At 49.9% G+C, this 27334-nt stretch overlaps 1 protein-coding gene across 5 annotated transcripts in view; it reads left to right on the top strand.

Annotated features, from left to right (window-relative positions):
* Positions 1–26938, top strand: part of TMEM229B (transmembrane protein 229B) — a 36387-nt gene extending 9449 nt beyond the window's left edge. The window contains exons 3-5 of one of the 5 annotated variants that reach the window (XM_072839020.1): positions 2577–2750; positions 12413–12594; positions 23258–26938. In XM_072839020.1, coding sequence (XP_072695121.1) covers positions 12468–12594; positions 23258–23778 — 648 coding nt within the window. In that variant the 5' untranslated portion in view covers positions 2577–2750; positions 12413–12467 and the 3' untranslated portion in view covers positions 23779–26938. Of the gene's footprint in view, positions 1–2576; positions 2751–12412; positions 12595–17111; positions 17166–17439; positions 17528–23250 lie in introns of those variants that run through there. The other 4 variants (XM_072839016.1, XM_072839018.1, XM_072839019.1 and 1 more) reach the window with 4 other exon arrangements.
* Positions 26939–27334: the final 396 nt, after the last annotated feature.

The following is a 27334-nucleotide window of genomic DNA, read 5'->3' as shown; positions in this document are numbered from 1 at the left end:
GCTCAGTGAGGAGCCCGATGCAGGGCTCTATCTCATCACCCTGAGGTCATGACCTGAGCCAAAGAAATCAAAAGTTGGACGTTTAACCACCTGAACCACCCAGGAGCCCCTAGTCCTGCTTTCTTAATAGCTCTTGAGTCTTAATTTGAGTTGCCTGCTTGACTCTTGTCAGCATTCAGGACTGCAACCTATACTTACTGTTTGGGCTGGTTTAAGATCTTTAGAGGCCGTCAGAACTGATGGGTTTATGGTCCTATAAATAATTAAACATAAATTAATGTAATTCTAAGTTACAAGATAGAGTCATGTTTTCAGAAACAGCAAAATTTATTGGTTCCCTGAAGCCACAAGAGCTTCTTTCTGACTCTAATTTTCTCTCCTTTTAAATAATTTTCTTTGGTGCCCCATCATGGCCAGAACCCTAAGCATCTATGTACAGGCTGGTTGGGCAATCCAGGGCCACAGAGAATGGCAGCTTCCTGTGGTCCAGGTGGAGCCTTTGCCTCAATGGGCTTTGCATGTTCCTGGTGGCACAACACAGATTATGAGTAATTGGCTATTGAAGATGGGAATGAATTCATGAATAATGAGATGAACTTAAAAAGGCTCATTTGAGTGAAAAGCACTGTGAGAGGGTACGTTACTATTGCTACTCATTTTCTGGTGTTTGATGTTACAGTAGAATTTTCAAAATTTTATATTTCCAGTGTTTTAAAAACAACCGCCCCACTCTTGTGCTTAAGCTTTCATACTCTAGCCTCCTTAGCACTGAGTAGTCTGCACATAAAAGATGCATATGAGGACTTCTGAATTAATAAATGAATTTGTACAATGTGATGGTTTGCTTGATTCCCTTTAGCCCACAGGGAGGCTGCTTAAAGAGATTGTGTCAACTGTGTGTTGTGACCACACCCAATGGCAACAGGCAGGGCACCTGGGGAGGGAGGCTGTACCCAGGGTGTTTGTGGTAGGAGTGAAGTTTACTTCATAGTCAGGTGGTGGTGAGGGAAGTGGGGGGTGGGAAATGGGGTGCACACCCTAGGAAGTCTGCATATCTCCAAAGGGAGGAATAGGGCCTAAAGGCCTGAAGTCAAGCTGTATGAATAGGACTAGCTACAAAATTTGGCGGGGGGGGGGGGGGGGGGCGGGGGGATATATCATATAACACCTAGGAGACTTGGCTTAACAAATATAACCGACTAGTTCTGATGGCCTTGTGGACAAAAGAGATCTCAAAATATCTCCAGAAAATATTAACTACATATAATAAGAATACACCCAAAAGGTTAATCAGTCTTATTCTCTGGTATTAATAGGGAGGCCTCCTAGAAGATTGCTGATCATGGGGAGAGGAAAGAGTAACCTGATGGAGACCTAAGAACAGGGGAAGTCAAAACTGGGAAAGGAAATATGTCCACGTGTATTATTTTGGCAAAGCTAGAATTTTTTGTGCTCAATACAGATGTGTGATGACCAGTGTCCTCCCTGGATTCACCCTCTATGTCTGCTGCACCCCTGCCCCACACCCTGCCTGGTGGAAGGGGCCCCTCTGGTTGTTGTTTTTTCCTCCAAACTTTTTATTTGGAAGTCATTTCAAACTTACAGAAAAGCTGCAGAATACTATTACAGAATAGTACAAAACACCCATATACTCTATCCAGATTCAGTCTTTTTGACATTTGGTCCCATTTATGTTCCCTCTCTCTCTCTCAAGTTTTTTCTGGACTGTTTAAGAGAAAGTTGCCTACATCATGGCCCTTTATTTGTAAACCCTTCAGTGAGGATTTTCTAAGGATAAGAATGTCGTTTTATATAACTTTCAGCAAATTGAACGTTGAGACGATACTTTAACCTGCTAGCAGTATTCCAGTTTTGTTAACTGACTTAATAATGTCCTTTATGGCTCCACCCTCTGACCTCCCCATGATCCCTGCCAGTACACCATCTGGTCTGGAATCCCATACTGCATTTAGTTGTCGTGTCCCTTTCGTCCCCTTGCCATCTAGAATGATTCCTGAGCCTGCCTGTCTTTGTCTTTTAGGACATTGACATTTTTGAAGAATATAGCCTTCTCCTCCCCCTTTAAAAAAAAAGGAATATTTTTCCCTTTGGATTTGGTCTGACGTTGCCTCATGTTCAGACTCTGGGTTACATGATCCTGACTGGGATTTCCGTGAGTGGTGTTGTGTCCTTTTCAGCATATTACAACCTGAGGCGCTGGGTGGCCATTCGCCCCTTACATGTGATGTTACATTTGAGCTGTTGGCCAAGGTGTTATCCAATTCCTTCACTGTGTGTTTATTCGTTTTTCCTTGCTACTAGTAAGCACTCTGTGGGGAGACATCCTAAGACCTCATGAATATCCTGCTCATCAACATTTTGCTTCTAGATTTACCAGCCAGACCCTCTGGGTTTTCAGGTATTTCTGGATCCTATGCAAGTAGTAGGAGTTTAAAGGTGTCTGGGACCAGACCAAGTGACCCAATTACGGCCTCGCCCAGGTGTCCAGGTGCCTGGGGTCCAGCCCGGTGAGTAACTGCATTTCCATAATAATCTGCCTCTTTTACTCCCACCAGGAGGAGCAGCTCCTTCCTCATTCACTTAACTGATACATAAGCAAGCGGATTCTTGCAAAAACTTCTCTGCTTTACTTGGACACAGTGGGGCATAAAAAAGAAGGCTCGTGCCCTCTTGGTATCGTTAAGGAGCCTACGATAGAGTCGGGATACCAAACTTGGACCCACTGAAAGGTAAAGGGCAGATAAGTTGTCAACGCTGTGACCCCACTGGGCAGTTCAACCAGAGCTGTTCCATGTCCCTGGAGAATCAGGTGCCCTTAGAAGTTTGGAGAAGAGGGATGAGTGAGTTAAGGGGAATGCAGCGACCTTTCTTTGATGAAGGTCGTCTTTGGGCACCCAAGAACAGGCAAATATGGGTAAACGGAGGAGGGATGAGGGCACTCCAGGAGGGGAGCTGTGTGCACAGAAGTGGGGGGATGGGGTGTGGGTGGTGTGATTCTGGTGTGATGAATTACCAGCCGGCCTGGGTAGGGCTAAGAGTTGACGCAGTAGGCAGGACCTACTCTGTAACCAAATCTTACTGAGCTCCTACCTCATGCCAGGCATTTTAAAAGGGAGCTTTTCCAGCTCTCAAAATAATACATATTCAGTATAGGAAGTTTAGAAAAACAGACATATAAAAAGAAAAATTCTAATGAGATTATTCTTTCATCCAGAGATAACTGGTTCACTGTGGTGTATTTCCTTCACTTGTTAGGTCTTTAACATTCCTCTGATATCAGACTTGTTTTGGTTCATGGATCCAGTAGCCCTTCTGATCCTTCAGAGGATAGTAATTGTACTTTTAAAAATGTTTCATTCTGTCGACTTTATTTTGTTTTCTACCTATATAACTTCTGTTCTCAAATTTAGTGCTGCTTTGGTGGTTTTGGTTTTTGTCAAATATTTAGTGAGTCTTGGTCATGTGTTCCTCTCTTTGTATTGTGAGGTTTTTTTCTTTTAAAGATTTTATTTATTTATTCATGAGAGAGGCAGAGACACAGGCAGAGGGGGAGCCTGATGTAGGACTCGATCCCGGGTCTCCAGGACCAGGCCCTGGGCTGAAGGCAGCGCTAAACCGCTGAACCACCCAGGCTGCCCTGTATTGTGAGGTTTTTCAATCACGGCTCTGTGAACTCCAATTCTGTGCCAATCTCCGGTTGTGGACAGGGAAGTGGGATGTGCCTACTAGGGACTGCTGTCTAGATGTCACCTTTGCCTCCCTGCCCCAGTGTCCAGGGTACAGCATGGGTGGGAGGGTGAGTAGGGGCCCACTTGCCCGGCTGCTCCAGATCCAATCACTAACCACTCCAGGCTTCTTGTGGCTGCACCCCCACCCCAGCCCAACATCCTGGCATAGAACCCTCAGCCACACTTGCTTGGGTTCAGATGCTAACCCGGCACTTATTAGTACTATGACTTTGGGAAAGCTGTGTAACTCTGGGTCTTATAAAGTGAGGCTAATAGTCTGTATGTCAAGGATTTTTGTGAAGGTTACATGAAATCATACATGTAAAGTTCTTAGACTAGTGTCTGTCATGGATATGTGCTGTATGAGTGCCAGTTACTGTTATTATTGTTATTACTTATTTTCATGGTTTTACTTTGGGCGGGTTGTGATTTCTCTATCAGTTTCTTCCCTTTTACTTTCCATCTGCAGGGATCCCATATCATTCCTTCTTGTTTTCTGGTGCTGTAATGGATTTATTCTTCCTAGAAAATGTCTCTTTCATCATGTTCTTGGGCCTTGGGGGAGACAGGCACATGCCCCGGCCTTGCTGTCTTGATACAGTCATGCATTTACTTCAAGTGCTTTTTCTCTGAGGATATGCGATTGTGTTATTGTTACCCATAATACATACTTCGGGGCATCCGGGCCAGGGCAGGACTCGCCACCAGGTCTGGGTTACCGGATGCTGACTCTGGCCTGTGCAGGACCAGGAGGGGATGACTTCTCAGCCTTCCTCAAGCTAGTTTGAGGCTGTTCTAATGAACGTAATGGTTCCTCTGTTTCCTTTGTCAAAAGGAATGTTAATTATTTTCAGCAGTCTAATTACGTGGCTAATGAGAGACTGACTGCGATAACATCCCTTTAATTACTCTTGCCTAACTGCTGTTTGGAGCCATTATTTTGAAAGTGTTGCAAGAGTTGGTGCTTTCACAGTAGATGGAGCTGTCCAGCGAGAGCCTGAGTGAGGGGCTGGGGCTGCTGAGCTCAAGCTCAAGGTGGAAGTGCCTGGCTGCCTTCAGTGCCCAGCCCGGTGGTTGAGGGCCTTCCCTCTGGGCCATTATTTAAGTGAAAGGGGCATTCGGATTGGGTCCTATGTTGAGCAGACCAGATGGAGACCGTCACAGCTCCTTCAGAGCACCTCATTCCCTCACCTTTCAGGCTCTGCTTGGCCAGGCCGCCTCACTCAGGGAGGACCTGCACCTTGCCGCTTCGCCTGTTCAGCACTTGGATATTGAGTCCCTACTGTATGTTTTATCCAGGACATGGGGATGCGAAGATAAGGAACTCATGGTTTGTATAGCCTTCTAGAACAAAATTTTATCATGCCCTTCCCTTCTTTGCCCAGGAGAAATGCCTTATGTCTGTGTTCTGACCCCTACCACCTTCTCAGATTTGTCTTCTGTATTTGGCTTTCCTGTGGTTTTGCTGTGATGTCTTTCAGTAATGGTGCCTTCATGGGCAGACCCTTGGAGGCAGCTCTTCCAAGCCCCTGGGTGGACTTGAGTAGGCTGGGAGGGGAGGCTCACATAAGACTTCCACCATGAGAACCCATTGCCAACTGTAGGTGGCTCATTGCCCTGGGTAAATGAAGGTCCCTACATCTCCATCTCTCATGACTGGTGTAAGAGAAAAAAGTGCTGGTGAAAACTCTTGGCCCTCCCATTTTCTAGTTGTCATTTAACTTCTTTTGAGCTTTGCTTGCCTCCTGAGGAAATCCAAGTTAATGTCTGCCTCACTGACTTGTGGAGGGGGATCGAGGTGATGGCCTGTGTGGAAGCTGCCTGGCTTACAAGAGGTATCTAATAAATGGTCTGGACTTTTTAAACAACTCCAGGCAGCACCCCTAAACTGAGTTATGGCCAAAGACCCAGTGCTGACCTCATTCACCATGAGCCCTATCTTGGCTCTTGGATAAAAGTCACTGTTCAGGCACTGGACAGAGACTTTCATGGAACAAGGGTTCATGGTTCCCCTGGGCTCCATCTCACCATGGTTAACTAGGCCTGAGCCTGAGGAAGAGAGGAAGGGCAGGGGGTGTCCATTCAGAAGAAAAGGATTTTCAAGAGCAAGAAAATGTAGCTGAATTTTAGGTCTGTGTATTTGGCAGCCTTCTGGTTACCCTGGGTAAGCTCTAAAGTAGTGCAATTCAATAGAATTTTATTTGATGATGGAAATGCTTTATATCTGCACTGTCCAGTATGGTAGACACTAGCCACATGTCGCTACTGAACACTTGAAATGTGGCTAGTATACAATGAGGGATGGAATTTTTTGAATTTTAGTTTTATTTAAATTTAGCATGGAGCACAGCATGACCCAACACAGGGTCCAGCATGGAGCCCAACACATGGCCAAAACTCATGACCCTGAGATCAAGACCTGAGCTGAGATCAAGTTGGATGCTTAGCTAAGTCACCAGGCACCCCTAAAATTGAAATTTAAATAGCCACATGTAGCTAGTGTCTATCAAACTGGACAGTGCTGTTCTGTAATTTGTAGAAAAACAAGGTAGGTGTGTACTAGTTCTTGGCTTAGACTTTTCCTCCAGGGTTTTCTAGTTTTCACATGTCCTCTTCCTAGAAGATTGTCAAGGTTGTTAGGTTGCTGGCAAGGGTCACATGAATCAAGGAGAAATAACAAAGTCTGAACAGTGTCCGGAAGGGAGACTTGGAGCCTCCAAAGACTTGGAGCCTCCAAAGTGTCCTGCTGAGGTGGACACACCTTGCAAGGCATCCGACTTCTCTTATTCTCAGCTCTGACCCTCACTGTCTGCAAGAGCAGAGCCACTGGTGTGCATGGCAACAGTGGTGGGCAGGTGGTGCTCAGGTATGTGATTCTTATGCCAAAGAGGTATGGTCCAAATGGGGGGCAATCACATGTGTTAGGATTTTCTTGATTCCAAATGACAGAAGCCTTAACAAGCTAGCTGGAGTTAAAAAGGAATAGTGACTTCCTTGTTAAAGTGAAGCACTCAGGCCAGAGAAGGCCTAGTAAAGTTACTTAAATTCTTTGGATGAGAAGCAGATGGAAATGTCAGGCCATCAGTCAAAAGATTTCACTTTCCCTTTATTTGTAGATAAGTGCATTGCCAAATGACTGACTAGGACCTGCCATTTCCAAGCCCTTCCCACAGGGGGAGCCTTCAGTTGTGCTGGGCATGTTTCCCTGGGAATCGGGAATTGGGGCTTTGTTCTGGCCCAGCTGACATCGTAGGGACCACCAAGTGACTTTGCAATCAGGGGCAGGCAATGTTTGACCCCCTCATTACACTAACTTTAGATGCTCTGGCCAGGCTATTTCTCAAACTTGTTTTTTTTTTAATATTTTATTTATTTATTCATGAGTGACAGAGAGAGAGAGAGAGAGAGAGGCAGAGACACAGGCAGAGGGAGAAGCAGGCTCCATGCAGGGAGCCTGATGTGGGACTCAATCTCTGGTCTCCAAGATTAGACCCTGGGCTGAAGGCGGCTCTAAACCACTGAGCCATCCGGGCTGCCCTGTTTGTTTTTAAGTAAGCTCCATACCCAGCATGGAGCCCAATGTGGGGCTTGAACTAGAGCCCGAGATTAAGGCCTGAGCTGAGATCAAGAGTTGGGCACCTAACTGAATGAGCCACTCAGGCGCCCCTCAAACTTGCTTTTTTAGCTTGTTCCTCCCTCAGGGTCTTTTCAGTTACAGTTCTCTCTTCCTGGAATGCTTTTCCCAAAGCTCTTTGAAAGGCTTCTTTGCATCATCCTGATCTATTCCCAAGTGCCACTGTTAGGTTTTCTTTTAATGATTGGCGGAGAAAATTAAAGACAGCAGAGCCAGGGGGTAGGTTCGAGAGTGCTTTAATGGGGAGTACTCCCGGGCAAGGTTCAGTGACTTGGAGAGGAGGCCCAAGTCAGGGAAGTCGCCCCCAGGCAAACCGCAGGGGCAGGATGGGGGCAGGGCGGCATTCCGATTAGGGCCAGGGTTACAGGTCTTTGTAAACTGAGTTAGGTAGGGCGGCAAGGCGGCGTTATTGGGAGGCTGCTGGCCTCCGATGGGCCATTCTGAGGTCCCCAGTCTCACCAGCCCAACAGCCACCTCCTTAGAGAAGCTTAAGGCTTGCCCTCCAGCATCCAGTTTCTCTGTCCTCACCAGGCCTTTCTCCTTCTTTGTGGCCAACTGTCAGACATTACAGTGTGTCAACTAGCTTCTTTATTTTCTGTCTCCCCACAGAGCTGCAGGCTCCAAGGGGGCAGGAACACTGTCTGGTTCACACTCAGTTCAGCGTGTGGCCTTCAGCAGGTGCTCCATAAATATTTGTTGACCACTGGAATGGAACACCTTGAATAAACAAATTAGCCTCAACAGGACTTCTTGGACTAGGTCTCTGGTTGTTTAGAAATCTCTGGGGTGGCTTGGCTGTAGAAAGCTGTGAAAAGCAGGGCACTGGTTGTCATTTGGGGGGCCCAGGCTTATCCTCCAAAAGTCCCAGTGGACTTCTTTCTGCTTCCACTGGTGAGGCTACAAAGAGGCAGGGGTTCCCGGGGCTCCAAAGGTGTGGGGTGGTGAGGGAACCTGTGAGACATCCTAAGGACATGGGCAGTAATAGGGAGAGCCTGGATAAATACATTTCTGGTCACTTAGTCCGTGAGGCTGCAAGGCTGCTGTCTGTCCCTTTCTAGCTAGCTGACAGGAGGAGCCTTGCTGGTCTCATGTGACCAGGATTCCAGGGCCCCTCAGCTGCTGCCTGATGGGATCTGCATAAGGGATTATTGATGAAGGGGAGGTGAGGCGGCTCTTTACTGTAACACATGCCTTGCTCTGGGACGGCAGCCAGGCAGCTAATTAGAGAGCCCAGCAGCTGTCCAGCCTTTCAGGCAGCGAGCAGCAGCTACCCTGTGCCAGGGGGTGGGATGGGGGGGTAAGGGAAGGGGTTGGGGTCAGAGACCACCCTCCAAGGTGTAGGGGACGGGTGGTATGGGTTTGTTAAGAAGAGGACATTGAGAAAAGCACATAAAGTAAGAGGGGCTGGATGGGGAGAAGGAAGGAAGGAGAGGAAGGTGACAGGACAGAGAGTGGTCTGCAGGTGAGACAGAAAACAGAGTGCTGAGATGTCTGGCTGGCAGAGAAACCCAGATTCCAAGGAACCCAGATCCCCAAATGAGGGGACATGGTGTGGAAGGACAGGGTCAAATGGAGTGTGTGGACACTCTGTCTCCTGTCTCCAGCAACCTTACCTCTGCCAGTCAGGCCCGAGGCCCTGGGTCTCCTTGCTTCCCAAGGGAGCTGAGCAGACACAGCCTTTCCCCTGGGGCATTTGGAATTCCTGTTGCATGTGTACTTTAGCATGGGAAGTTACTGAACCCACTTGCATTTCAGGACTGGTCTTACTACAGGACAAGTGAAAGCCGTGGTTCATGGTTCGGGGGCATGTGGGAAGAACCAGGGCCCTTTGAGCTCCCCCAGTGGGTTTTTGGGGCATTTTCTCTTTACTCTGTGGGCACCTGGGGTGGGGAAGGTTTGGGGAAGAGGAGAGAGGGAGAGGGAAGAAGGGATGGTGTTTTCCTGCCTTTTCCTGCCTCCAGTCTCATAGATTCTGAGCCATGGAGACAGAGACGGAGACCAGACAGACAGGACGGACAGGGTGGAGAGGGGGTAGGTTTGGTTGTTAGGTCCTGGCCAGAGAAGTAGAGATTGAATCCCGCAAGCCCAGCTTACCCTAAATAGTTATAGGGGAGGGGAGAGAATGATGCAGGAGCTGCTGGTTAAACCTCTTTGGATATGAATGCTATGCACATGAAAACTGGATGTGCCTTTGGAGAGTGCCAGCACATTGTAAAAATAACAGAATAGGCATTGTTATTCTCTGACCTGAGCCTGAACTTGGCCCCTTGCCCACGTAGGAGCCTGCACTTTCTCCCAGGATGCGTGGGACGCTTGGTTCCTGCCCCCAGCCTTCTTCGTGTGACATGTCTTCTGTATTGCCCAGACCCAAGGCACCCACTCGTCTGTCCTCACCTCTTGGTCTAGGTGATAGCTCTTGGAGGTGGGAGAAAGAGAGTGAGCATCCTCCTTTCTTCCCTCATTTGCAGAGACAGCCCTGCCACTGTAAACCAACATTTATGGTGCTTTGTGGGAGACTGGCCTTTCATGACAGTGGCCTTGAAATTAGAGAAGAATACGAGATGTCGCTGTTTAGTTAATAACACTGGATAGTGCAATCACCCAAGAATTAAGCTGGGCCCTTCTGGAGCTTGCTTGTCCATCCATCCAAAAGAAATTCCTTGGTCTTGAGGAATTCACCATGTGAAGGGGGAAACAGAGAATAATAACTTTTTTTTTTTTGACAATAATAACTTTGAGATGGGACATTATGTTTCAGGATAAGGATGTTCAAAGTCCTGTGGCCACATTAGTGATGCAATAGCTGAGGGCTTAGGAGGATGGCATCACAAAGGAATGAGGAGGGAGCTGGGTCTCACAGGAGCACCTGGGCATGTTGATGAAGCTGGATGGACAGACTCAGGGCTGTATGTTTACAAATAAGCAGCTTACAGAAAGGACTAAGTAGATTATAGTGAATGAAAAGTGCATGCAGAGGCACGGGAAGCAGCTCGAAGGCACGCTGTATGGAGAGAGGGCTGACTCTGGAGCCCAAGGACCAGGGTTTGAGTCAAATATGTAGATTTGGCCTAATCTCTTAATGTCCCAAGATTCAGAGTTTTCATCTCTAAAATGGGGCTGGGGGGTGGGGTGGGCGGTGATGATTCCTGCCCTCCCTGCAGGAGTCTTGAGAGAATCGTGAGAGATGATATACTCAAAAAAGTCTTAAGTTCTGCCCACGTTAGTTGCTATAAGGGCTCTTCACACATTCACGTTCTCCAGAAACTTAGAGCTCAGGCCCTGCACTCCACAAAGGAGCCTCATGCCATCTACACCAGGGACTTCCTCTAGGGGACCAGGGAGTGTCAGAGGGGGTTGGGGACAGCTCGTGCACATAGAGACAGAGGTGGGACTCCTGCTAGACTATCGCCTCCTCATCCAGCCCCCACCAGCTCCCTGGCGGAAAGAGCCTGCAGACCAGGAAGCAGGACGCGTCCTGTGCCAGGCCCATCTCGGAAGGGAGCCTGTTCGGACCGCAGCGGCTTCATCTGCCAGGGGGGCACTTCAGCCAGCAGCAGGCTCCTGGGCTGACTGCAGCAACCAGCAGGCTGTGCTATGAGGATGTGGACGTTGGTTTCTCTTTCTCTTTTGTCTTGTGCTTGCTGATGCAGCCTGCTTAGGGCTCAGGGAAGGGGAAGTGCCGTGGGTGGGATTGAACTCCCCAGGCACAGGTCATGGTGGTGCTGGGGGTAGAGGGGATGTCGGACATGCCCCATCAAAGCCCTTTCCTCCAGGTAATGGGTATATGCCAGGCAGGCTGGGAGAAGGGGGAGGATGGACAGGTGGGGCAGGTGGAGGCTCCTGTGTGCGGAGGAGCCTGAGAGGGCTGAGCCGAGCAGGGCAGCCTACTGCACTCTGCTCTTGTCCTTGTCTCAGTGCGTCCTTGTCTCAGTGCGGAGGCCTCTGGAGCGGGGGTGGCGGGTGTGGGTGCACACCCTCCCGGGCCACAAGCATATATGGATACAGTGAATTTTGGTCCCAACTCCTACCCTTTCACTTCTCCTCCAACTCCCCTGCTGCCTCCAAAGGGCAGAGGCAGAGTCACCCCAGCTCAGAGAGCCTGGGAGGTAAGGTGAGGGGGGAAGCCGGCTGTGGGCACCAGCTCAGGTGGCACCTCCACGGATGACCCTGCTTGGCCATCCACATAGCAGGGGGCGGGGGGATGGTGCCAGCTTCCACCTCATCCTGCTGTAGGGGTGCACTGGACCTGAGCTCTGTCCTCAGGCTCATGCAGATGGGGCTGCATCCAAGGGGTTTTCAGAGAAGCTGCAGGACCTTCACATTAAAATCAGGATCTTTATCAAATGGTCGACTCTTAGGGATATATTAAAAATGTGTATGTGGCCAGGGGCATCCTAACATCAGGTTTGTATCAGCTTGTAGCCGGTTATTGATGCTCATAGGAAGGGCCTTAACAAGAAGAGTGGTAAAATAAAGTGGGATATAAGGGTGGTGGGATTGTGGGGAGGGGGTCTTGCATACATTTTGTTGGGGTGCTCGTTTTCCTGTGTATGGTTGTGCTGGACTCCCCAAATGCTACAACAAATGTCCTGTGCTGTCTGCATTCTATGAGGTTCTTGACCGCCCTTGAGAACAGATGTAGGCACTGCAGGGCGAAGGTGCAAGTGTAATTTGAAGCTAAATGAGAAAGGCACTGGAGTCTAAAATTATACCCCCTCTCAGATTTACAAATGTGTACACATTTACTCACAGGGCAAGAAGCCCTAAGTCCTAGCCCCATGTGTGAATCGCCTGGGACCCATCCCAGGCTGTCATTGCTGGATTAACCAGACCTGAGCAAACAGGACAGCATAAAGGAGGTAGTAGGTTCCAAGAGAGGAGCCCAGTGGGCACGGTGGGATGACTGCCCGGTGCTGAGCCCGGAGCCTAGGCAATTGTAGTGTTTGCCTTGATGCTGCCTCTCCCACTGGCCTGGTGGCTCAGAGCTGGGGCAGTATAAAGTAATGAACACCTCCTCTTTTATTCCCAGGGACACATGGAAGCCTCCAGCCTACCAGCCAAGGATCAGCTGAGCCCTGGGGCTGATGCTTGCCTACACTGCTGAGAATGGCACCAAGGCCCAGCCAGGCACCAGGACAAAGGTTAACCCGGGACACTCCTGGACAGTGATCCTGATGTCTGTTCTGAGCCGTGCACTTAAAGGTCTGACAAGTGAGTATGTTATAGGCCTTTGTCTATGCTGGTGAGACAGGGAAGGCCGGTGATCCCTGGGGTTTCCAGTTCTGAGCCTGTGTTCTGTCCGAGGGCCTGTCACAGGGCTGTAGTTCTGGATAGGAACAGAGTGCCCAGCAGTGTCAGGTCATGCCACATGCTGGAGCCATCTTATAGCCACATGGCCTCTAAAATATGGGCCAGACCCAGATTGGCTGACGTGAGTGATGTCAGACACCCAGCACATGGGAGAAGACGTCTTCCTAAATTCTCTTTCTTATCTGTAGGCTCATGGATGCTTTGGGCCTCAGGCTTTACCCTTGTGTAGTGAGAACTACCTCATCTGGGATTCCAGAACCATTGAGTGGCTCACATTGGCCTTGGGTAGAGCATCCAGGGCACTGGGAGGCACAGGATTTGTGGTGCTTTAGCCTCTATGAAAGTGGCCACCAAGAAAGAGGACAAAGTCTTCCGCTGCTTTTGGCCTGTTGAGGGTCTCCTCCTAAGTCCAGACAAGCTGTGTGTAGAGCGAGAACCCCCTGACCTTTCTTTCTGGTCTTGACCTCTGGCTTTTCCTTGATGGTGCTTTAAAAAATGATGATTGGCCACTTTCCCAAGCTCCAGAGGCCTGTCTAGTCTAAAGGCTGTTGTCGGTCTCATGCAAACAGTCCCACTGTGGGTCAGGGAGAGAACTCCCCTGAAACACAGGGCAGGGAGAGCTGGTGCTCTTGCAGTCCTGACAGGACAGGCTGTTCGGGAGCTGCTGGGCTGGTCCATGGGAGCCCGGAGCCTTAGATTCCATGCAGGAGCTTGCAGGGAAAGAAAAGGGGAACTAGGAATTTCTCAGCTTTAGGTAGATCTTGCCATTTGACAGATTTTTGTTTTGTCTTGTTTAAGATTTTATTTATTTACTTAACACAGAGAGAGAGAGAGAGAAAGCACACAAGCAGAGGGAGAAGCAGGCTCCCCGCTGAACAGAGAGCTCAATGTGGGGCTTCATCCCAGGACCTGAGCTGAAGGCTGAGACATTCACCCAACTGAGCTCCCCAGGGGACCCAGTCAGTTGACAATTAAAAACTCAGGGCTGGCATGTATTTCTTCTCTCAGCCTAGGCTTGCAAAATCAGTTTGTGGTTGGAGGGCCTTGCAGGAAGCATGTGTTTGAGTTGGTTTGTAGCCAGGGTGGTGTGTACCTGAACTGCGGGAGTCAGGGGGAGGAACAGAGATGACCACAGAGGCCACGGCAGCAACACGGTGACTCAGACCAGAGACTACTCTCCACATAATGCAGAATTCCCCAGGGCAGCCAACAATATCAGTCTTAAGACTGCTGTACCCTTTGGCCCAGTGATCCCACTTCTAGAGATACTCGTTAAGAAATCTTTCTTTAAGAAATAGTCCTCCCCCCCCAAAAAAAAAAAAAAGAAATAGTCCCAGAAATCCCTGGGTGGCGCAGCGGTTTGGCGCCTGCCTTTGGCCCAGGGCGCAATCCTGGAGACCCGGGATCGAATCCCATGTCGGGCTCCTGATGCATGGAGCCTGCTTCTCCCTCTGCCTATGTCTCTGCCTCTCTCTCTCTCTCTCTCTGACTATCATAAATAAATAAAAATTAAAAAAAAAAAGAAAGAAATAGTCCCAGAGAAGAAAAGGACTGAATACTTTTGTTACAGGCATAAAAAAGATATTTCTTGTGGTGTCATGGTAATATTGGGAATGGGAAACAATTGCCCTCTCTCTACTGAATACCTGGTTAAGGAAATTATAGTTTTCCACCTGGTGGAATATCACAGCACCATTGTAATAGTGAGAATATAGGCAATATAGCAACTTGGAAAAATTATTATGATATACTAAGTGAAAATGTCAGGTTAGAGAATAAGTACATAAAGGTAACTTGTAAAATAAGCACATGAGAGAGATTGCCAGGGAAAAATGATAGTGGTGGCTAGCCTGGTGGGATTATGAATTCCTTTTCTATGATACATGGATTTGCTTCCTGTAAAACTGAATGTAATCTGAATGAATACACAACATACCATTAATAGTGACTTTCTCTAAGACGTAGGGTGATGCGGGACTTTTGCTCTCTAGGCCATTCCTTTCTGTGATATTTAAATTTTAGGTATGAACACATGTGACTTTTACAATTGGGGAAAAAATAATAAGGATGTTTAAAAATGTTAGAACTGAAATTTTAAAAAGACTGTATTTCCCAAGAAAGAGAAGAGAGGAAGGCTGAGGCAGCTAGTTGTTTATCCCTGCCCTCATCAGTGTTTATACTTGCCCTGTGTGGGCCCATCCATGCATTCATTTGTTCATTCATTCATGACACAGATAATAGTTAAGTTTTATTGCCAGGCACTGTTGTAGGCACTGGGCATCCAGTACTGAACGAGACAGAGCCTGGTGGAGCATTTGTTCTAACTGGGGGAGGTAGACAACAAAGGAGTAGGAAAATAGCAGAAAGTGAAAGCGGTATGAGAACTGAAACAGGATGATGTCAGTGCTGGGGAGGCTATTTTGGATTGGAGACTAGAGAAGGTTTCAGGGGTGACAGTTGAGCTGAAATCTGAATAACAAGAGAGAGGCAGCTGCATGAGGTCTGGGAAGAGCCTTGTGGACAACACACAGGATGCCCAGCCTGAGGCCCCCATCCACCACAGGGTGCCCATCCCTGCCTGAGCCCTCGTGAACTTCTGTGCCAAGCTGACTCTGTTCTCCAAGTCCGATTGCCCCATCATGCCTGCCAGCTAGGATTTGCTTAGCATCTGAGGCCTTCTAAAATCCTCCCCAGGCTGCTGCCTTGTGTGGAGTGGTCTGCTGCTGCTCCAGGCACTGGGTTTTTCTGGGCTGTGTGATGCTGGTCACTGCTCTTGGCTGGTATTTGCATGGCTGGGTTGGGCCATCTGAGATGTCCAGCCACACGGGGGTGGGCTGGCAGTCAGGGAAACTTTGTGTCCTCGTAAAAGGTCTTTGAATGGCACGTGCCTTGAGGCCCTCAGAGGTGGCTGCCACTGTGGTCCTCTGAGGGTCAGCTATGACTCTGGAGGATCGTCAGTTGGATCTTACCAGAACTTGGCCTTAGACCAGAACTTGGCCTCTCAGAATGTGCTGGAAGCCTTCAATTGCTCTGACACCAGTTCTGAGCTTCACTAATGATCTATCTAGATGCTCACATCCTTCTTGCTTCCTATTGCCTCTCCATATACCATTCTAGCCTTCCAGAAGTAGAAACTCAGAAAATGGTGTCACCCACCGAGGAGCCTGTAGTCAGCTTCAAGGGCAATGCAGTGTGCTGAGAAGGATCTGGAGCCAGACTTGCTGGCTTTGAATCTGAGTTCTGCCTTTTATAGCTGTAATTATTTAGCTTTCTCTTTCTCAATTGCCCTATCTATAAAATAGGCTTGAGTATTATGTGAGTTAATACATGGTAAGTGTAGAGAAGAGTGCCTGATTATTCCTGTGACATGGGAGGTGGAGGGAGGACCATCCCAGGGGAATTTCCTGGGGGATGCCCATAGCAAGGAGGGGTGGAACTCTATGGCATCTGGGTTAGCCAGTGACCACAGGTATTTAGCTCCACTTGCTTCCCTTTTGGCCCTAGAGCAAGCCCATGTGTTCTTCCCACCCCACCCCACCCTCAACTTGATAACCACAGAGGATGCTCAGGATGGTTTCAGACCTTGCATCTTTCACCCAGATGTTAGGGCAGCTGCCCACTCCTCTTTGATTCCACTCACTCTGAGCACAGAGCCTGCCAGGGAACTGGACTCAGCGTCCCCCACTGCCTTGTTCTCAGGGGCCCCCCAGGGGAGCTATGTAGCTCCCCAGTACACAGAACTGTAGCAATGGTGGCACCTGGGAATGAAGAAGTAAATGAGATGAAAGAGGAAGTCCTGCCTAGTCTAATTGCATGGAAGAGGAATCCCAATTTTCTAGCAAGATCCTCCTCTGGACAGAAATTCCCAGAGTCATTGTGTTGTGGCACCTTAGCTCCCTGGAATAAGATGGGAGTTTGGGGTAAAACCAAAGGCAGTCATCTCCTTTGGTTTTGCCTCCAGCCTATCTTGGACTTTTATGGCATTCTCTTTGTCCCTCTCAACTTGCTCTGCTCTCTTTCTCAGGAATAGCTCAGCAGGTTCCAGGAGCTGGGGAGATACTCTTAGGGAGTAAGACTCTGAACTCCTCCCCTGCAAAGCACCTATAAGCTGTCCCCTTAGTGGGGCAGTGCCCTGCTCTGTCAAGTTACCTTGAGTTCTGGCCCTTTACTGGTTCACAGGCCCTTTTATCAACAAGTAGACTCTTATACTTGGGTGCTGTTTGTTCCCCAGTATCCTGCTTGCAAAACCATCCTCAGCTCTCCAAATTCTTTTCTCCTGTTTCTATCCTTGCCCATGCTCTCCCCTTTACTTCACTTTGAGTTTTGTTTCCCCGGCTGTCCTGTCTCTGTGCCACGGTCCTCAGGATGGTTGTGTCTGTCACCAGGAGAAAGAGAGGCCAACGTCCAGTGAGCTGCTGGTTCTTCCTGATGCAGGCCTTCGCAGGGCTTTGGTCCCAGTGCTGAGCCAGGAGGTACTGGGAGAGTCTGGGGCAAAGGAGTTTAGGTGGGGGGAGGATGGGGGTCTGTTGGGCCAGCACAGGGTGGGGGATCTTGTCCTAACTCAACGTTTAAGCACTCTTGCAAGTATTAACAATGGGTTCAGGGAGTGGAGTTTTGAAAATCCAGTCAAACCAACGCTGCCCCGAATGTTAGTGCCTGTGCCACCACAGTGTGAGTGGCCATCCCAGCTGATGACACTGTCTCATATCCCTTTTCTCTGTCTTCACCCCCATCTCCTGGCCCCAGTCAGGACTTCCAGCTTCCCTGTTTGTCTCGTGTGGAGTAGGCGTGTTCTTCTGGCACAATCCCTCGGACGTGGCCTGACCTTGCCTAGGTATGCTTCCCCTCCGCCTACCCCTGTTCTTCGAAGTATGGAAGATTCCAGAAATGGAATCTCGTCCTCGGGCTCACCCTGTTCTTTTGCCCCCATCTTCTCTTCTGTTCAACGGCTTGCCCTCTTTCACCCTTTAACAGCTGCTCCTTCCATCTTACTTCTGCTCGAAGGGTTTGGAAGTCCACCTCTTCCAAATCATCTGCTCTGGGGGACGGGGGAGAGGGAGGCGTGACCGGAGCCCCTGAGTTGTTACTGGCTGGGACATCCTTGACCATGTCTAAAGATGAGTTCATGAGGCAAGGAGAGCAGGGTTTTAAAGTCAGCATTAAGGTGGGGGCAGACCTGAGAAATCCACTAGTTTTGTTAGGCTGCTGCGTCTGATGAACAGGGAGCCCTTTCCCCTGGCTGCTGTGGGCCAGAGGAGTCAGAGCTGGGCGGCAGGTAGAGTGGTCTCCAGGCCACCACAGCCCCACCTACCTCCAGTCATGGTTCTTCTTCATTCTCAGTGAGTTTCCCTGGAGCCTGGGTCTGTTCTCTCCCACTCTGGAAGGCTAACAACCTATTGGAGTTGCAGGATAAAATGATGGTGTGAGAAGGTGTGCAAGGAACACTAGCCCTTTCATTTCACCCTTCTTGTCAAGCCTGGACCTCAGAGAGTTAGTTCTGAGACCCCTTCCCACCCCCTCAGTAAAACTCCTGAGCTGCACAGAAGCTGGAAGCTCACCTTGCCTCTCCTCAGCTCAGTCTTTGTTCTCCCATGGGCTGTGTAGGCGATTATTGGTTTCACAAGGTTGCTTGGCTGCTGGGTTGTGCTCTGGGTGGAGGTGAAGACCTGACCTGCTTGGCAAGGAAGGTTGCCCAACAGCTACTAAAAGCAGGGGCAGAATGACCCTGCCTCAGGTAGGAAGTGGCACTCAGAGCTGGAGAAGCTGACCAGGAAGCCTAGCTCTGTGGCAGAAGTGACAGCCACCTTTTCCTGAGCATTTGCTGTAATCTTAGTAGTGTCTATCTATTAGCTCATTCATCCTTACAATACCCCCAAAAGTAGTTACTCCTATTATTCTCTCTTTCCCTGTAAGAAAACCGAGGCACAGAAATGTCAGGGAACATGCCCTACATCCCACAGGTGAAGGGTACCAGGAAATTGGAAAGGAAAGGGCAAGAGGGAGACCAGGAAGTTAGGATCTGGGACCCCCAGGCTTAACCACTTCATGCTATTTAAACCATGAATCATGGTTTATTGTTGGTGATGGCTCAGGAGGGAGGAACCCACATGAACTTTATAGGACATCAAGTTTCCTGAGGTTCATTTGCTTGGCAAATTTGTTGAACATCTTCTATATACAAGGCACAAAGACAATTAATACGTGGTCATACAACAAATGTTTCTAAGATAAAATTTTATTTTTATAAAAATGCATACCTATTTGTTAGACATTTTAGATTACACAGAGAGAAGCTTAAAGAAGGAAATAAAAATCACTTATGATGTCACCATTCAGAGATGATTATGATTAGTTTTTTTGTACATTTACATGAATGTATGCTTTTGGAAAATCAAAATCATGTTAGTTATTCAGTTTTGAATGCTGCTTTTTTTTCCTCTTAACATTATATTAGATATCCATCAAGCAGCCATTAGTGCAAAGCGCAGTGCTAACTGTTGTCACAGAAGTGAACTGGGTCCAGAGGTAGACGAATGAGGCAGTGGAGGAGGAGCTGAGCCTTGAAGGAAGATTATGGGTCATGGGCCAAGGGTTGGGGGGTGGTGGTGGCAGTAGCAGCTCAGAAGGGCACCTCAGGTAGCAAAAGCAGTAAGATCTGAGGCCGAAGTGTCTCACAAAGGGCTTTGCCAGCCATCCCTAGGGGCTCAAGCCTCACTGTGTAGGTGGATAAAGATACACTAATGGGCCTTACTTGGGGAGAAGCATCAGATTTGTGTTTTAGAAAGACAGCTATTTCCATATATTCTTTCTTAGTGATAGCTGAATTGGAAAGGAAAAGGCAAGAGGGGAGACCAGCTGGCAGATGATTGGGGGCATCCAGGTGAGTGATGGTGACAGCTTGAAGCAGAGCAGCAGCAGTGAGAAAGGGGAGTCAAGAAGAAAAGATGATTTCAAAGATATTTAAGTGGTAGTAAGGACAGGAGGTAATGGCTGACTTGGCAGCTTTGCCATGTGACTTGCTTTGACAAATAAGATGTGGGCATAACTTAACCAGAGTTATGAAAAGTGTGGTGCAGTAGGGCTTGCTTGTCCCTGTGCCTCTGTGCTTGCCATGAGAAAGCATGCCAGGGATGAGAGACAAGTGAATCAGAGCCACCCCAGGTAAGGATAGGACACAGGCCCCAGATGACCAGCAGTCTCATGATTGAGGCCAGCCAAGATCTACCAACCCAGAGACGTGCAAGCTGTAATAATAAATGAGAGTTGATTTAAGAGTTGAGTTTTGAAATGCTTTGCTATGTAGCAATTACGAACTGATTGAGAAAGGTCTTTTTTAGTTGAATGCTGTGTGCCAGGCACTGTTCTAGGCACTGGGGATGTGGTGCTGAACCAGACAAAGTCCTTATTCTCAGGGAGCTCATGTTCGGGTAAGGATGTAGCAGAGAAAGCTGGAATGACCCCAGGGCCTCTGGCTGCTAGCTAAGTACAGAGTGGGGTCGCAGGAGGAAGACAAGTTTTGGGGGAAAGATGAGTTTGATTTAGGAAAGGAGTTGGAAATGTCTATAGGATGCTTAGGGGGAGGTGTTCAGGAAGGAGTGGGATACATAGGTGCAGAACATGGGAAAGATGTCTGGATGGGGACTGGAAGTTACCAACATAATAAAAAATAAGGAAATCATCTGGACCGGAAAGAGACAGAGTAAGTGCTGTGGCTATTCAGGGGAGGAAGAGAGGCCTGTGGCAGTGGGGATGAAGACAATTTTATTCTGAAGGTCACCTGGAAGTTGGGTTTGTACTTGTGGATGGTGAGAGGAGAAAGGCATAGGAAACACTCAGATAGGATCTGCAGAGGCAGGAGGGAAGCCCAGGAGAGCCAACCTGTGAGAATAAGGCTGAAAAAGGAAGCTGGAGTGAGATCCTAGAGAGTCTTGGGTCCCAGGCCAAGGGTACTGTGGTGTTTCATTGGGAAATGGGGGGGTCCACTAAATGTTCCGGGGGAGGGGAGTGACACTAGGCACACATGTTTAGGAGATGATCAGTAGTGTGTAGTGGGATGAGTACTAAAGTAGAAATCAGGAGATGTGGATTCTCATCCCAGCCTTTCCATTCACTGGCCCTGGGATATGGGACAAACGACCTCTCTGAGCCCCAACTGTCTCTCTTTAAAAAATGGGAGTTAAACTACTTGCCCTTCTCATGATCTTAATTTTGTAAGAAACAACAACAAAAATGTGAATGAAAGTGCTTGGAAGAACACAAAGCAATGCCCAGGGCAGGGCTGGGGTGCGCTAGGTATTACTGTGACTAGGTCTGCTTTAGCTGAAAAATGAGGCTGGGATTCCCAGACAACCAGGCAGATTGCAGATGTGTCTTGTTAACCTCTGTCCCCTCTCCCACCTTGGCAGAGGTGTCAAGCCTGGGGTCCACTGGCAGCTGGCAGAGCTGGGATTCCCGTTTTCATGCTCTGCCTTCCTATTCCTGATGCAGCCCTGAATTCTCCCCCCATTGCCCCCTCCCTGCCCCCACATAAGCCTGCATTATTTAGACAGTGCCTGCCCCCAAGAGGCCTGTGCCAAGGCCTGTGCACAAGAGCCATTGCCCTCGGGGAGTATGCAGGCTAGCGAGTTGGATCAAGACAGCAAATGCCTTCTAACAGGAAGCAGGGTAGCATGAGATAAAGGGCCAAGTGAGTCACCCAGACAGTCATTGATGGAGGGCAAGGGAAAGCAGAGAGGTCTGTGGGCCAGGCCAATCTTCATGGAAACAGGATGGGGCCTTAAAGCCTGATGGGGCTTATTAAAAGAGAGGAGGGGAAGGGAATAAGAAGTAGAGAGGAGGACTCTCTCCTGTCAGCCCACTGGTTTCCTCTCAACATGGAAACTAAACACCAAAACCCACTTAATGGAGCAGTTAAAGACAAATGTGACCACAAGGAGCTGCTGCTTTACACCCATCAGGATGGTCATCATCAAAAATACAGAAAATAATAAGCGCTGGCAAGGATGTGGAGAAATTGGAAGCCTTGTGCATTGCTGGTGGGAATGTAAAATGGTACGGCTGCTGTGGAAAACAGCAAGCCGTTCCTTAGAAAATAAACATAGATCCAGTAATTCTACTCCTGGATATAAATCCAAAAGACTTGAAAGCAGAGACTAGAACAGGTATTTGTATACCCATGTTCATAGCAGCAGTGTTCACAATAGCCAAAAGGTGGAAGCAAACCATTAATGCATGGACAGACGGATAGTACAATGTGATGTATCTAGATAGATAGATCACAAAGGAATGAATATTATTCAGCCTTTAAAAGTGAAGGATATTCTGACACATGCTACAGCATGGATGAGCCTTGCAGACACTATGCTAAGTGAAATAAGCCAGTCACAAACAGACAAATGGTGTATGGTCCCACTTAAAAGAAGTAACTAGAGTAATCAAATTCACAGAGCTAGAAAGTAGAATGGTGGTTGCCATGGGCTGGGGAGGGGTTGGGGAGTTAGGGTTTAATGGGTATGGAATTTCAGTTTGGGATGATGAAGTTTTAGAGATGGATGGTGGTGACAGTTGCACAATAGTGTGAATGTACTTAATGCCACTGGAACTATCTACTTTAAAAATGGCTGACATGGTAAGTGTTGTGTACATGTTAACACACACACATACACAAAAGACATGTGATAGGTTGCTTAGAAAGATCTCAGAAAGGGATGCCTGGGTGGTTCAGTGGTTGAGCCTTTGGCTCAGGGCATGATCCTGGAGTCCCAGGATCGAGTGCCTCATTGCACTTCCCACAGGGAGCCTGCTTCTCCTTTTTTTTTTTTTTTTTAATTTTATTAATTCATTCATGAGAGACACACACAAAAAGAGAGAGAGAGGCAGAGACACAGGCAGAGGGAGAAGCAGGCTCCATGCAGGGAGCCTGATGTGGGACTTGATCCCAGGTGTCCAGGATCAGGCCCTGGGCTGAAGGCAGCGCTAAACCGCTGAGCCACCTGGGCTGCCCCCCTGCTTCTCCTTCTGCCTATGTCTCTGCCTCTCTCTGTGTGTCTCTTATGAATAAATAAGTAAAATCTTAAAAAAAAAAAAACTCAGAAATATGAGTGATGTGGAGTTGTTTGAGAAGAAGTGGAGGAAGAAATGGTGATCTCAGTGGATGGGCCTGATGAGAAATCAGCTAGCAGTGGAGGTAACTGGTGGGCCTGGACAGCCAGGTCTTCCACTGACCACAGATAATCCAAGAAAAAAAAAAAGCCTAGGGAGTGTAGCAGACACCTCCTTCCGAGTATCATTTGAATAGAGTTGGTCAGAGGAAACCAGTGGGACTTTTAAGTGTCTTCCCTTCCTTTCTCATGCCCACCTGGCCAAGGTAAGGAATGGGGAACGAAGTAAGGGACATGAAATAGGGCCAAGAATCTGGTAACCAAAGAGAAAGTAGAGGCAGGTTTGGAATCCCTTCCAGCCTGGTCATGCCAAGACTTGGGCTGGGCATGGGAGGGCGGGAGGAGGGGTTTCCTCCTTCCCTCCCTGCCCCCCTCACCTGTCACCTCTGTGTCCCAGCAGCCAGCCCCCCTCGGCAGCATGGCATCCTCGGCCGAGCCTCTGACGGCGCTGTCCCGCTGGTACCTGTATGCCATCCACGGCTACTTCTGTGAGGTGATGTTCACGGCGGCCTGGGAGTTCGTGGTGAACTTTAACTGGAAGTTCCCGGGGGTCACGAGCGTGTGGGCGCTCTTCATCTACGGCACCTCCATCCTCATCGTGGAGCGCATGTACCTGCGCCTGCGCGGCCGCTGCCCGCTGCTGCTGCGCTGCCTCATCTACACGCTCTGGACCTACCTGTGGGAGTTCACCACCGGCTTCATCCTGCGCCAGTTCAACGCCTGCCCCTGGGACTATTCCCAGTTCGACTTTGACTTCATGGGCCTCATCACCCTGGAGTACGCCGTGCCCTGGTTCTGCGGGGCCCTCATCGTGGAGCAGTTCATCATCCGCAACACCCTCCGCCTCCGCTTTGACAAGGACGCCGAGCCCGGGGAGCCCGGGGGCGCCCTGGCCCTGGCCAACGGCCACGTCAAGACAGACTGAATGGGGCTGGTGTTGGGGGGCGGGGGGCGCTCACGGACCGGGTGGACGGAGGTTCCCAGCCGGCGGGGTTACATCTCCCGAGCAGCACAAGCCCTGGCCCGGGCCCGGCCCCAGCCCCGCGGCGCCCTCCGCTGGGGGCGGGGCCAGCGGCGGGGGCGGGGCCAGGGGCGGGGCGGAGGTAGAGCGACTCTGGGAGGCCCCGCCCAGCTCAGAGGCTGGCGGCCTCAGGCCTGTGGCTGAGCAGCGACTGGACGCCCCCGCCACCCCCCCCCCCCCGGGTGACTTTGGAAGCAGCAGGCCCTGTCCTGGCTAAGAGGCTCTGAGAACTGGGCAGAAGGTGGGAGGCAAGGCCCGAGGAGGCTTTGGGCTGCTGCGTGGCCTCCTCCCTCTCACCTGGTTTCGTTGGGCTTTGGCTGGTTCCATTAGGCAATATTCAGGTGCTTGCTTGCAACCAATACCTCCCCCGGGGGCCTGCTGAGCTGCAGCCTAAGGAGAGACTGGGCAGCCAGGAGGCTGCTTGGCAGCAGTGCTGGTGTGCAAGGGCTGGAGGCCTTCCCTTGGCTCCCCTCCCCTCCCCCAGGGCGCCGCTGCTCCCTTGGCCTTCTGGGGGCCCCCCCTGGTGCTGGATTCCCACCAACCTTGGGCTTTTGGAGGTCTCAATCCCTGTGTGTTCGGTGGCGTTTCCCCCTTTCCTCTCTTATTCTCAAGGCCTTTACCACTAGCAGCCCTTTTTCCGTGTCAGTCACCACGCCGGCTCTGTTCCCCAGCTCCCTGGCCAACACAGCAGCTGCCAGAGATAGATCCCTGAGAGGGACCCTGCCCACCCTCTTGCCGTCTTCCCTCCAATGACTGGGAAGTTCGCTTTTACACCTCCCCACCTGTCTGGTGGGCTGTGGCAGCGCCCCCTGCTCCCTGCACCCCCTTCCGGCAGTGGCCCAGCTAAAACTGAAGAATACCCTTCCCAACACACAGGCCAAGATGGGCCTCCCCAGACCCACAGTGGGACCTAGAGACAAATCAGTTTAGGGGAGCTGGGGGGTGGGAGGGAAGAAAGCATATGGTTTCTTTTCAAGCCAGTTGGAGTCAACAGAGCTTTCTAGAGGAGGAAGAAGCGGGTATCCAGTGTTGGAGACCCATGGAGAATAAGGGAAGGAGAAAAGAAGACAGCCTTTGAGCTTTGGGAAGGTCTTTGGAGCATCGTTAGTGGGAAGGAGTCAACTAGTTGTGCCGTAGTCCCAGCCCTGCAGCAAAACCTCTTCAGGGCGACCCCTGTCCCACCCCTCCCAGCAAGGCTGACCCTTTGAGCTTACTCCTTAAACAGTATTGACCCTGCCATGCTCATGGGCATTGTAACCTTGGTTGCCCCCACCTGTCCTCTGGGACAGGTCCATTGCTGGCAGTGGACAGGTGAAATCCTCACTCCAGCCCACTTCTGGCTCTGTCCCCACTCCCTGAGGGAGAGGTCCATCAGAATGCAACCTATGCCATGGTACATGGTCTCTTCTTGACCACACTAGGACTCTTAGAATTAGCCTTTCCCTTTTTATAGATCATTAAAAAAATGATAATACCACCTGTGGAGAGAATCTCCTCTTCCTTGCTCTCCTGCTTCGCCTAGACTGTGTACATAGCACCAGCCAGGGTGTGAGCCAGGGCTGGTGGGCTGGGGATGGGCAGGAGTGGTATCCTGGGATTGGGAGAGAGGCTGGGAGACTCTGCCTTTGACATGGTTGTGTTGTGCAGCTGGCCTGTCTGGGACAGGGTGAAGGGCATTTCCCAGCCTCTGTTTCCTGGCCAGGCTCTTTAAATCCAGGCATGAACTACATTCTGCAGGGCCCAGACCTACCTTCGAATTTACTGTGGTCCCAATTCCAGGGCTTTGGGGCATCCAGGGATTCAGGTTTCCATCTACAGGTGGAAGGGATTCCAGAGGAAAAAATATTGTCTGGATTCCCTGTCCCCTCTAGGAAATTATTTCCTTGGATTTGTCCCCTAACTCTGTGGTATCTCAGTCATCTGGACTCCCAACACCCTTCCAGGCCCCTCATGGGGACCCCCAGACCACACTACCCACCTTTGCCCTCCTCTACCATGACCGAATCTGTGGTCAGCTTGTTTGATGTCTGCCAGCACAGGGCCTCCGTGATCTCAGACAGAGCAAGCCCTCATATGGCCCATCAGGTCTGGCTACTCCAGATGTTGCCCAGTGGGCATTACCTGGCACCATCTTTTCTCTGGGCCCTACAAACTCTCAAGTACAGGAGGTTCCAAAGTAAACCTGACTGCCTGATAGGTGCAGAGCATTGTCTATCTGCTTCATCCACGTACCCCATGGCTCTTGCTGTCCCTCATAGGGCACAGAGTCCCTAGCAGAGGGAGGCAACCATCCAGGTCTTGAGCTCAGGGTCTGCAAGCTCATAATCCACCAGAGGTAGCCCAGACTTCAACTCTAGCTTTTCGGGGTATCTTCAGGGCCCTCATCCCCTAGTGCTCAGGCACCCCAGCTCTGCCAAGCGGTGGGGGTGCTGGCGGGAAGAGTCTGCTTACTGTTTGTGAACTTCCAGTGTCCTGGGTCTCTCTCCACTGGACATGGCAGCATTTCTGAGTGACAGATTGCCACGTGCTGCCCTGCATGGTTGAAATGCTTCTGATGTCTGCTAGGCATCCTGTACCTTGTGCCCTGTCCCCTCTGTTGCCAGTAAGTCACAATGGCCTATGCTTATCTACAGCAATAATACATAGAGAGTGCCCATGAAATCCCCTTGTCTTAGTCCCTCACTCTCTGCATGGGTCTCCTTGGGGAGGTAGTGTCGAGTGGGTCAGTTCCTGAGAACCTGCATATATGAAGCTCTGGGCTGTGTAGACTTCATCAGGGGCGGCGGGGATGCAGAAAGCAGAGAGGCCTGGCCCACCAGCTATGGCTAAGGCGGGGATAGTACCTTCCACCTTGAGGCTACCACAGACCCAGAGCTGCTGCAAGTCCCGGCTCTCCCACTTTAAAGTGGTGGTGGGGGGCGGGGGGGACTGTCTCCCAACTTCAGCAGCTCTTCAGGACACAGGACTGGTTTGTGCCCATTGCCTGCTCTGTCTCCATTGGTCTCTTTGTCTCTTCCTTTTCGCCTTCATGCACATCAAATATACTGGTGTTTGTGTTCCAGGACTGGCTCTGATCCATCTCTATTTTTTTCTATTTTGGAGTCCCTTTTCTAGGGGCTGCTGGAGGCCAAGCCCCTTACACCGAGTCATGCTGCTGTCCTAAACCAAGAGGGCTGCTGGGGAGGGCAAGTGGCACTTCCTGACTGTCTTTTTCCCTATCTCTGCTCTGATCCTCCTGGTAACCAGAATTCTCCACCTAACCCCCCTACTCCTCACCAGTAGCATAAACCTGGCCCATAATCTTACTTTGGTCCTAGGCTGCCCAGGGAGGCCTAGGCAGATATCCAGGTTGGCTGCATCGGCTCTGGAGATGAGCTCCTCTTGAAACATTCCAGCCATGACCTGGGGTATCTCACAAGCCAAGAGGGGCCAAGGGAGGAGGCTGAGGGTACTCCAAAGG

This window comes from Canis lupus, chromosome 9, assembly GCF_048164855.1.
Source record: "Canis lupus baileyi chromosome 9, mCanLup2.hap1, whole genome shotgun sequence".
Lineage (NCBI taxonomy): Eukaryota > Metazoa > Chordata > Mammalia > Carnivora > Canidae > Canis > Canis lupus.
Note: the sequence above shows the minus strand (reverse complement) of the source record. Positions and strands in the feature narration are given on the sequence as shown.